A 12,039-nucleotide genomic window follows, 5' to 3' on the forward strand; every position below is an offset into this window, starting at 1 on the left:
GTTGGTGGGCATCTGTTGTGATGCCTGGGCTCTTCAGAACTAGCCTGTAACATTTGCTGTATTTCTGAAACGTTGCTGTCCGGTGGTTCTCTCTCAGTGACCTGGCTGTGGGAACAGTTTCATTAAGCAGCAACTGATCTAATACTTTCCAAAAGATGGTTTAAAACGATTTAGCAATAAAATTTCCACAAGGAATAATGGATCTGTCTGTGAATGCACATTAATTTGTAACCAAAGTGATTTCTGAGTCCACTCTTAAGTAATATGCAGATTGTTGGATGGCAGAGAGTGTGAAGGACACATAGTCATGCTTTTTAGCTGCTGAGGATGGGAAGAATAAGCAGTGTTTTTTAGTGAAATGCATTTCTTTTTTGGCCTCAGTTATACTTTGTACTTCATGTAGAATATTTTGAAACTTCTCAGTTCTGATGACACATCCAAACTCAGAATTTGTAGGAGTTGTTTGTTTTGGTAGGCTTTTCCATTTTTCATAGTTAATATTGATTTTTGGATTAGAATAATAAATGAGGTAACATGATACTATATTACATTTGGATTAGTTGATTATGGTTGTACTTACAAATGGTAGTGGTATTATAGAATAACAGCCTTTATTAGAAAACCAGATTTGTGTGTATTAAACTTTAATTCCTCTTGCTTTGGCTTTTGGGTTTGCCTCTGGTTTTGGTTTTTGGAACTCTTTAATATTCTACAAAATTTATTTGGATTATTACATTGATGATAAATTCTTACCGTATTTTATAGGAAACATTTATGGTCACGTAGAAGCCATACAAATACTAATTTTATTTTAACTTTTGCTTTTTAAGGAACTTGGGGGAAGTGGACCTAAATTTGTGCTTTTAATGTATTAGGTCATCTAAAGAATTTTTCAGTTCCTTCACACATACATGTAAGCTTTTCATTTTTCAAGAGGATCCCCTAAAGTCTGTAACACAGTCATCACCTGCCCTGATGCTGAGTGCCTTTGTCCAGGGGTCATGCTGGCTGGGGGGCCAGGTACACAACCAGTATTGTCTTTAGTTTGGATAGTATTTGGAAACACTGAAGGATATTTCTTAGCAATGTGCAGGACAGTTCCCAGAAAACAAAAACTTCTTTTCCCTGGCACTCAAAATTTTGTGATAATGATGCTGAAATGGTGAACATTTTTCTATTTTCAGAGGCTCAACATCACAAGGAGAAAAGCACTAACTCAATTTTAAGATAATCGGTTGGTATTATTAACCTAATTCTCAACTTTAAAAAAACCAGTTTGGTGATGAACTTAATTAGAATTGTGCCAGATTAGACCCATAGTTGATAATATAACATAAAGCACCCTGTTAAAAATAGAAAAGATCAGAGAGCACTTACTTTGCCTGTCTGCTTTATAAGTAATCGGAACATACTAGATAAGGGTATCTACTCTCCTTCTTTGTCAGCGGGCCAGGGTTTGTGGTCCTACCATCAGTGGAAGTAGGAAATATTACAAGTTGTACGTGTTTTGACTTGACTTAAATTTTTTTTTCCAATAGAAACTATGTTCCAACTTCCTGTCAACAATCTTGGCAGTTTAAGAAAAGCCCGGAAAACTGTGAAAAAAATACTTAGTGACATTGGGTTGGAATACTGTAAAGAACACATAGAAGTAAGTAGCATGCCATTTTTTAAATTTTAACATGACTCAGCTTCTGATCCATTACTTTGTGTCAGCAGCCGGGATTGGTTAATTCTTAGTTGTGATTCTGAATTGTAACTGCAGCATTAGCTTCACCCGAGCTTTCTCAGTTGACTTAACTTGTTCCCTTCTCCCTAAAATGGGCTTTTTCATCTTTGCATCATGAAGCAAAAGCAGTTCTACTGGTGAGGGTGTAACATGTCAGACATTTTAGGTGCTTTAAAATTGTCTCTAATTTTACACTCTTAGAACAGCCCCTGGGGGGGATGTAGGAATTCTTATCTCCAGTTTACAATGAAGAACCAGTAAAGGTTTAGGTCCACCTCACAGTTAAGCATATGGTAGGGTCTGTCTGCAGGCTCCAGAGCCTGTTCTCATTCTGATACGCCTGAGTGTTCTGGTTGACCTTCTGATTGGTGAGGCTGGTGGTTTGGGTGCTTGTGTCTCTTTCCTTAGGACGAGCATTTGTTGGCCCTTCTGACCCATCATACACTATTATCTTCCCCCTTGTATAACAGTTTGGACTTTTGCAAACTGTTTTTCTGACCTTTTTTCTGAGCTTTGTAGCAGCCCTGTGGGATAGCCAGTGTACTGGTCTCCTCCTTTTCCAGATCTCATTACTCTAGGTCTTGCGGTTTAGTTGGTCAGAGCCTCTGATTGAAATGTTTAAAGCTGTTTTCCCCACTAGCCTTTAAGTTCCATCTGGCCAGGAACTGTAACTACCTTGTCCCTCCGTGTATAACCAGCACCTAGCACAGTGCTGGGTACATAACAGGCATTCAGCAACTGTTCGGATGGAATTGAAAGTTAAAAAGCAATTTCCTTCATGCAACAGATTTTCTTTTCCTGACTCCCATGAATAATACTTGGTGGCGGGGGGGTATTTTCATGAAGACCGAAGCTTCTCAAAAGTGGGCTTCTCTAGTTACGTTATCCCCAGTGTGGAAGTTCACTGCCTCTCCATCCCCTCAAATTCAGGCAGATCTGCCCAATAAAACAGTCCATCTCATTCCACTTTGCACTCAGTGGGGTAATCTGCACAAGACTAAATAATGCCAATGTTAAGGTGCCTTTTCTATCCTGCATTTGATGTGTTCCTCCCATTATTACACCGATTACATACTGTGGAATTTATATGTGCTTGATTTTCCCACACTGAACTGTGAACCTTTTAGGAGTCAAGGGGAATTTTCTCCTGAGACTTTGTATCTTCCTGGCCTGGGGGGGGAAACGGGCCATTAAATTTTTACGTAAGAGTATAAATTTAACGTAACACTGCTTACTTTTCTTCGGATAGCTTTCTTCCTTTTGTGGGTGTAGAAATCCTGAGTTTTCTTCCCCGTCCATTTCCACCCTTTGTCCCCCTCAGAATATCACATCCGTGGTGCTGTAAGCAAACATTGCTAGCTTACACTCCATTCTAATGCTACAACCGAGGAGTTACAATACTCTCATGAAAGGAGCTTTGGTATTACTACGTGGCTGAAGTTTTTACTTAATTAGAACTTCCAGTGGTTTCCTTGGAAACCTAGCTGACCATTTGGGGAATGTTCGGTTGTTAGGAAATGTTGAATGCAACTTCCTTATGCCTTTTTTTATTTCCTGAGCCTTATCATTCCTAGTTTAGTTCTTGGTGGGATTGATTTTTCTGTGTGTCTTCCCAGTTCTAGCTAAGAGATGGGATTTATAAGTAAGGTTGGGCTAGAGTTGATATCACTATGTTTTTGTAAACTTCTTTCACTGTTTTTCTAGGATTTTAAACAGTTTGAACCTAATGACTTTTATTTGAAAAACACTACATGGGAGGATGTAGGACTGTGGGACCCTTCACTTACAAAAAATCAGGTAAGTAGCACAGGGGACTTTCCCAAATGGCAACCTCCTTGGTGTACTCCCTTTTCAGCTCTAGGCCTCTCATAGTGATGCATTGTTTTGTGGTCAGTAACCTTGTGTGGAAAATGTCAAAGTTGATTATTTCAATTTTCCTAAGTGGCAGGGAGAACTAGAAAGAATCTTTTTTGTCATTGGACTGAAACTTTAAAGTATAATAATGGGAAATTTTGTTACTTAAATGTTCTGAGGTCTACTGTATATCAGCAGTACTTTTGCTCTTCTATTTCTGTTTCCGAAACGTCCCCTCCAATATTCTGTTCATCTAGGCCATCCGTCATTTTTTTGTGTCTGTTGCAGTTCATGTTATTTCTGGAGAAGGTGTTTTTTTCTGTGTTGGTATCATCCAACCTCTGGGGTTGCTAAGCCAGCACATGGGGAAGGGGATGGGTGGCTTTATAGGACAGTAATGACAGAAAGGTATCATTTATATTTTTCAGATTGGAATTAAGAACACTCTTAGGTAGTCCAAGGCACCAGTGATGCCAGCAAGTATCAGGAGGTAAAGATGTAACAGAGAAGGTGGTATAGGTAGTGGTCTCTGTCCCACAGGGAGAAGTGATTGTCACTGCAGACTTTATCATTACCTATTTCAGTAGTGACTGTAGTTCTGTAATTATTTTAAGATTTTATTTATTTATTTGACCGACAGAGATCACAAGTAGGCAGATAGGAAGGCCCGGGGCGGGGTGGGGGAAGCAGGCTCCCCGCTGAGCAGAGAGCCCGATGTGGGGCCCCATCCCAGGACCCTGAGATCATGACCTGAGCTGAAGGCAGAGGCTTAACCCGCTGAGCCACCCAGGTGCCCCTAGTTCTATAATTATTGATCTCTTATACTTGGGCAAAGATTTTAAATTGTGGAAGTACTTTTAAACTCTGCCTCAGAGGGGCGCCTGGGTGGCTCAGTAGGTTAAAGCCTCTGCCTTCAGCTCGGGTCATGATCTCAGGGTCCTGGGATCGAGCCCCACGTGGGGCTCTCTGCTCAGCAGGGAGCCTGCTTCCCTTCCTCTCTCTGCCTGCCTCTCTCCTTACTTGTGATCTCTGTCTGTCAAATAAATAAATTTAAAAAAAAAAAAAAACTCTGCCTCAGAAATTTGAGAGTATAGTTACCTGTTTTTTTTCTTATCCATACCACAGGAAAAAAATGTATGCACCAGAAGTCTTCAAATGTAAAAGCCTTCCAGTGGGACATGTCACTTAATTGGGTTTAACAAATCCCAAAGCTTCACATTCTAACACTGAATAGGGGATTGAGCTTTAAGGAGAAGCAGGGTATTTTATTTTGTGTCAAACCAGTATCTGAAACAAAGTAGGTTTCTAGGGAGAAAAGATAATCTCTTGCCCCGCTTGTGTTTCACTGGTCTTCAAAGGACAAACTGCACAAGTGCTAATGAGCATAATTCTGGAAGTTGCTCTTTGATACCAGTATATTCTGCAGTACTTCATTGGATTTTTAACATCATGCACTCCTCATAGTCTATGGGAAATTTTTATTTAACTTCTTAATTTGAATCAAAGCAGCTAGCACTTCATTAGTTCTTTTGAAGCTGCTCTTGCTTGAGAAGAGAGAGCATGGCTTATAGAAGAAAGCCAGCCCTTCAAATCAGTAGCTTTTTGATCAGTAATGAAATCTAAATACTACACTGCACTTCGATCAGAGGGGGAAAATGTTTTGAGATTTTTGAAGAGTTTCTATGATGGGAGGGATGAAAGGTGTATCTTTATATCCTACTTTCTAATGGCACTATAGCACTCTGGGCCCTGACTTTCACTGAATAGTAAATCTGGAACCTTTTGCAAGAGTGAGAGTGATTTCACAGTGTTTATTTTTGTCATTTCTAACTGTAAAATGTTTATCTTTGAAGCCATTTGTCTTTGGCTTCTCTAAAACCAATCAGCAAATATGACTTTGATCTTTTCTAAACATTGAGGGGAAGCTTGGAATTGAGGGGTTTTTTTAATACTCTGGGACCCAAATAAAATTATTTGGTTTAAAACAGCTTTCTCATTTGGATTTGTATTTTACAATTTGATTTTGCAAAAGGAAAAAAAATTATATCGATGCATTTGAGTTTCAGGTCTAAAAATAGCATTATATCTCTATTTTGAAAATAGAGAACATCTCGGGGAGAAAATCTAGAACCTATTACTATCTTTTCTGAAGTGGCATTCTGATTCCAGGTTTTGTCTTTTCTTTAGGACTACCGGACGAAACCTTTTTGCTGCAGTGCTTGTCCATTTTCTTCAAAATTCTTCTCTGCCTACAAAAGTCATTTCCGGAATGTCCATAGTGAAGACTTTGAAAATAGGATTCTCCTTAATTGCCCCTACTGTACCTTCAATGCAGACAAAAAGACTTTGGAAACACACATTAAAATATTTCATGCTCCAAACGCCAGCGCACCAAGTAGCAGCCTCAGCACTTTCAAAGATAAAAGCAAAAATGATGGCCTTAAACCTAAGCAGGCTGACAGTGTAGAACAAGCTGTTTATTACTGTAAGAAGTGCACTTACCGAGATCCTCTTTATGAGATCGTTAGGAAGCACATTTACAGGGAACATTTTCAGCACGTGGCGGCGCCTTACATAGCAAAGGCAGGTGAGAAGTCACTCAACGGTGCAGTCCCTTTAGGTTCAAATGCCCGGGAAGAGAGTAGTATTCACTGCAAGCGATGCCTTTTCATGCCAAAGTCCTACGAAGCTTTGGTACAACATGTCATCGAAGACCATGAACGCATAGGCTATCAGGTCACTGCCATGATTGGGCACACAAATGTGGTGGTTCCCCGATCCAAACCCTTGATGCTAATTGCTCCCAAACCTCAAGAGAAGAAGGGCATGGGGCTCCAATCAAGAATTGGTTCCCTTGCTTCTGGAAATGTCCGGTCTTTGCCATCACAGCAGATGGTAAATCGACTTTCAATACCAAAGCCTAACTTAAATTCTACAGGAGTCAACATGATGTCCAATGTTCACCTACAGCAGAATAACTACGGAGTCAAATCTGTAGGCCAGGGCTATGGCGTTGGTCAGTCAATGAGACTAGGTCTGGGTGGCAATGCACCAGTCTCCATCCCTCAGCAGTCTCAGTCTGTGAAGCAGCTACTTCCGAGTGGAAATGGAAGATCTTACGGGCTTGGGTCAGAGCAGAGGTCCCAGGCACCAGCAAGATACTCCCTGCAGTCTGCTAATGCCTCTTCTCTCTCATCAGGCCAGTTAAAGTCTCCCTCCCTCTCCCAGTCACAGGCATCCAGAGTATTAGGTCAGTCCAGTTCCAAACCTACTGCAGCTGCCACGGGCCCTCCCCCAGCCAATACTTCCTCAACTCAAAAGTGGAAAATATGTACAATCTGTAATGAGCTTTTTCCTGAAAATGTTTATAGTGTGCACTTCGAAAAAGAACATAAAGCTGAGAAAGTCCCAGCAGTAGCCAACTACATTATGAAAATACACAATTTTACTAGCAAATGCCTCTACTGTAATCGCTATTTGCCCACAGATACCCTGCTCAACCACATGTTAATCCATGGTCTGTCTTGCCCATATTGCCGTTCAACTTTCAATGACGTGGAAAAGATGGCGGCACACATGCGGATGGTTCACATTGATGAAGAGATGGGACCTAAAACAGATTCTACTTTGAGCTTTGATTTGACATTGCAGCAGGGTAGTCACACTAATATCCATCTCCTTGTAACCACATACAACCTGAGGGATGCCCCAGCTGAATCTGTTGCTTACCATGCCCAGAATAACCCTCCGGTCCCTCCAAAGCCACAGCCAAAAGTTCAGGAAAAGGCAGATATACCTGTTAAAAGTTCACCTCAAGCTGCTGTACCCTATAAAAAAGATGTTGGGAAAACCCTTTGCCCGCTTTGCTTTTCAATCCTAAAAGGACCCATATCTGATGCACTTGCCCATCACCTACGAGAGAGGCACCAAGTTATTCAGACGGTTCATCCCGTGGAAAAAAAGCTCACCTACAAATGCATCCATTGCCTTGGTGTGTACACCAGCAACATGACCGCCTCGACTATCACTTTGCATCTAGTTCACTGCAGGGGTGTTGGAAAGACCCAGAATGGCCAGGATAAGACAAATGCACCCTCTCGGCTTAATCAGTCACCAGGCCTGGCACCTGTGAAGCGCACTTACGAGCAAGTGGAATTTCCCTTGCTGAAAAAGCGAAAGTTAGATGATGATAGTGATTCGCCCAGCTTTGAAGAGAAGCCTGAGGAACCTGTTGTTTTAGCTTTAGACCCCAAGGGTCATGAAGATGATTCCTATGAAGCCAGGAAAAGCTTCCTAACGAAGTATTTCAATAAACAGCCCTACCCCACCAGGAGAGAAATTGAGAAGCTGGCTGCCAGTTTGTGGTTGTGGAAGAGTGACATTGCTTCCCACTTTAGTAACAAGAGGAAGAAGTGTGTCCGAGACTGTGAAAAGTACAAGCCTGGTGTGTTACTGGGCTTCAACATGAAAGAACTGAACAAAGTGAAGCACGAGATGGATTTTGACGCTGAGTGGCTGTTTGAGAATCATGACGAGAAGGATTCCCGAGTCAATGCTAGTAAAACTGCTGACAAAAAGCTCAGCCTTGGGAAGGAGGAGGACAGCTCCTCAGACAGTTTTGAAAATTTGGAGGAAGAATCCAATGGAAGTGGTAGCCCTTTTGACCCTGTGTTTGAAGTCGAGCCTAAAATCCCCAATGATACCCCGGAGGAGCACATACCGAAGGTCATTTCTGAGGATGCTTTAGAATCTGAGGAGAAGCTAGACCAAAAAGAGGAGGATGGTTCAAAATACGAAACTATTCATTTGACTGAGGAACCAACCAAGCTGCTGCGCGATGCCTCTGACAGTGACGTTGACCACGATGACGCTGTTGAGTGGAAGGATGGTGCTTCTCCGTCTGAGAGTGGCCCCGGTTCCCAACAGGTGTCGGACTTTGAGGACAACACAAGTGAAATGAAAGCGGGAACCTGGTCTGATGAGTCTTCCCAGAGTGAAGACGCAAGAAGCAGTAAGCCAGCTGCCAAAAAAAAGGCTACCGTGCAAGGCGACAGAGATCAGTTGAAATGGAAGAATAGTTCCTATGGAAAAGTTGAAGGGTTTTGGTCCAAGGACCAGTCACAGTGGAAGAACGCATCTGAAAATGACGAGCGCTTATCTAACCCACAGATTGAGTGGCAGAATAGCACAATTGACAGTGAGGACGGGGAGCAGTTTGACAACATGACTGACGGGGTCGCCGAGCCGATGCACGGTGGCCTGACCGGAGTGAAACTGAGCAGCCAGCAGGCCTGAGTGCCAGGTTCTCCGGCACCGGGGACCTGCTGCTGCCTGGGGCTCTGCTCTGCTCTCCTTTCCGTGGGACTGCAAAGCTGTATTCTGACTGGTACCGCCTTTTGAGTGCTAGGTCACCGGGCTGTGGGGATACGAGGCCACTGCTAATCCCGGTGGTTCTTCCCTTGTCTATGACACACGACTGGCTGATCTGGCTTCAGAACTTGCTGTGACAGACACAGTAAATAAATGTGAAAAACCGATAAGCTGGTGGCTCACGAACGCACATGAGGAAAAGCAGAGGTTTATTTTATCTGCCTTCTCAACATTTCTTTCCCTCTGTAAAATGTTTGGTTGGATGATCTTGGGAAGCGTTACCCTGATTGACACTGTAGTGTAGGGCCAACATTCAAGCTACCAGTCCAATGTGTATAGTAGACTTCGGGGAAAATCAATTTTTTTTCATGTATTCATTCTGAATAGTTGAAATGTATATTTGTACAGTCTTTTAGACCTATTCAAGTGATGCCTATGATATTGTTATTGTGTACCCATCTAGATTTGTTTTCTTTTTTTAGTGTTGCCCTTGCTGTGTAATAAACGCTCTATCTAGTTTACCTAGCAAAAGCCTGAAACTGCGCTAGTATGGACTTTTGGACAGACTTAGTTTTTGCACATAACCTTGTACAATCTCGCAACAGAGGCCAGCCACATAAGATATATATCTGGACTCTCTTGTATTATAGAATTTTTCTCGTTCTGAATATCCTTGACATTACAGCTGACAGAAACAAAAACTGGCATTTCAGATCTGTTTTCTGAAATCTTTTAAGCTAAAAATCACATGCAAGAATTGACTTTGCAGCTACTAATTTTGACACCTTTTAGATCTGTATGAAAGTGTGTTGTGTTGAAGCAGCAAACCACTGCTGCATTTTGGATATTTAGTTTTATCTTTAGTTAAACACCACCCCGGTGTATTCATTTATACCATCTAATATATGACACACTGTTGTAGTATGTATAATTTTGTGATCTTTATTTCCCTTTGTATTCATTTTAAGCATCTAAATAAATTGCTGTATTGTGCTTAATGTAAATATTTGCTTTATTACAAATTACAATCCTATGTGTCCATTATGTCATGTGCCAGCCGATGCCATGGCTCACTTTCACCAGGGCCGGAAGCCATGGCCACTGAGGAAACTTAAGACCAAGATGTGCCACTGGCGTTAAGAATGCTTTCTCTCAAGGCACCTGTTAAAACTTCTTTTGGTTTCCTTTTGTCTTTCCCCTTTTTGACTGCAAAAATAAACATCCTTGAGTTTTTCAGTTCCCCTTTTGTCAAGGAGCAGAGCCTGCTTATATATGTAAATGTCTGGAGAAAAGGTTGTTAACAAACTGGCATTAATTTGCAAGCAGAGTATTAATGCCCTGGCAGTTCGTTCTTCTAAAAGGAAGTAAGTGTTAGTTTTCGCCTTACAATGGGAACAATTGTACTAAACAGGCAACTACTCTCTGCTTTTGTTGTAATTCTCTTGACCATCTTGCCACTAAAAAGGCTTTGGAGATCACACACCTGAAGGGCTGTTAAGATCAAAGGAGCTAGTATATTTACTACATCGATTCCCAAAAGCAGCTTGGACTAAAGAGTGGAAGAGTAGGAGGAAGCAGTCTTAGGGGATCGTTTTCAGTAATTACAATGATGGAAAGCTCCAAACCTTACAGAGGGCAGAAGCCGAGCAAGCACCTCTTGGGGACATTGGTCTAAACAGGTCTTAAGTGGCTAGCTTCCATAATTTTTAAGACTCCTTCCAAAAAACAGCTGTAAAAGCATTAACAAGACCAAAGTAAGTTGACCAACCTCCTAAAATGGTACTGTCCTGCTTCTCAAAAACTACAGGAGCAAGTGCAAGAATAGACCAGGACCTTTAGGGCATTTGGGGCTGGCCTGGAGTTAAGTCTGTTCTGTAAGGAGAGGATAAATTCTATAGACACCCACTAATGATAGTTCGGACAGGACATCCCCAAACTAAGATGCCACAGATGATCACATCAGAAGAACTGGCACTGAGAAATATTTTTCTCCTACTTAAGGATAGTAAATAGCAGCTGTACTGAAGCCCTCTCGCCCTTGGGGTGAAATTAGGCTGCCTAATAAATTACTAGGTGGGAAGGATGGCGCCCGGGCTCAGGAGGCCTACGTGGAGTTGTAAGGAGACTCGCATAGAATAGTGGAGAGGGGCGTACGTTCCTGGTTGAACATTTGAGCAGAGACAGATGAGTGTGCTTCCTCGCTAAGGCGGTCGACACGGGCATTGTTGGCATTCGGAGAAGAATTCGGCCACCTGAGAACTGGAAACGAAGATCCCCAACCAGCCATGTTGCCGAAGCCCTAAAAGTGTCTCAATAAAAGCCATTTTAAAAGAATGTTGTTGCTACTGTTTACTTTTGGAATAATCTGGAAATAAAAGCTGTGGCAACCTGCCACCTTCTAATTAGAGAATGTCTATGCACCGTAGACTGAACAAGTCTGTAAATGTTCTTCCCAGGAGACTTTCCTTTATGTCCTTCCAATTCTCCTGTGGCCCTGACTTCCAGAGTCCGACCGACGAGCAGCGGGATTTCTCTCGCTTTTCAGCACATTGAGGCACTTTCTTCTCCCATCGTTGGTCTCCATCAAACAGCACTTTGTCTCCCTCCTAAGAGCTAAAAAGAAAAGGATTTGCCCCTTTGACTGCCCTGTAGTTATGTATCCAACCCAAATGCCTGCCCGTTTGTAAAGACCGATAGGTTTCAGAGGAGAACAAAACAAGTGCCAGATTTGAAAACCTGTGATGGGGGTGGGGCGCCCCAACCGAAACACCATTGGAAGCCACTAAACTTGGCTTTGTCGAGTAAGTACTGCTATATACAGGGGTGGTTTCCCTACCTTGACCCCAGACTGCCAGCATCAAACCCTCGGGATGGAGGCCCCAAAATCCTCTCAGGGATTCTGTGCTATAAGCTTGAGAATCACTTAATTTGCGTAATGGAAAACACACTCTTTACTGATGAAATTAGGATGTATTAAGTACATGGGTTTCACAGAGCATCGGATTAGCCTCTGCCCTTCCTTCGGCAGTGGTCTTTTCTACCCATCGTGACCCTCATTTCTAACCTACCCTATTGCGCCTGGTCAG

At 42.3% G+C, this 12,039-nt stretch overlaps 1 protein-coding gene across 1 annotated transcript in view; it reads left to right on the plus strand.

The window, feature by feature from the left end:
- Nucleotides 1-11,274, plus strand: part of ADNP (activity dependent neuroprotector homeobox) — a 30,073-nt gene extending 18,799 nt beyond the window's left edge. Inside the window, exons 2-4 of the mRNA XM_080812967.1 lie at nt 1,539-1,651; nt 3,434-3,526; nt 5,771-11,274. Coding sequence (XP_080669093.1) covers nt 1,544-1,651; nt 3,434-3,526; nt 5,771-8,878 — 3,309 coding nt within the window. The 5' untranslated portion in view covers nt 1,539-1,543 and the 3' untranslated portion in view covers nt 8,879-11,274. The remainder of the gene's footprint in view (nt 1-1,538; nt 1,652-3,433; nt 3,527-5,770) is intronic.
- Nucleotides 11,275-12,039: the final 765 nt, after the last annotated feature.

This window comes from Martes martes (assembly GCF_963455335.1).
Source record: "Martes martes genome assembly, chromosome: 9".
NCBI lineage: Eukaryota > Metazoa > Chordata > Mammalia > Carnivora > Mustelidae > Martes > Martes martes.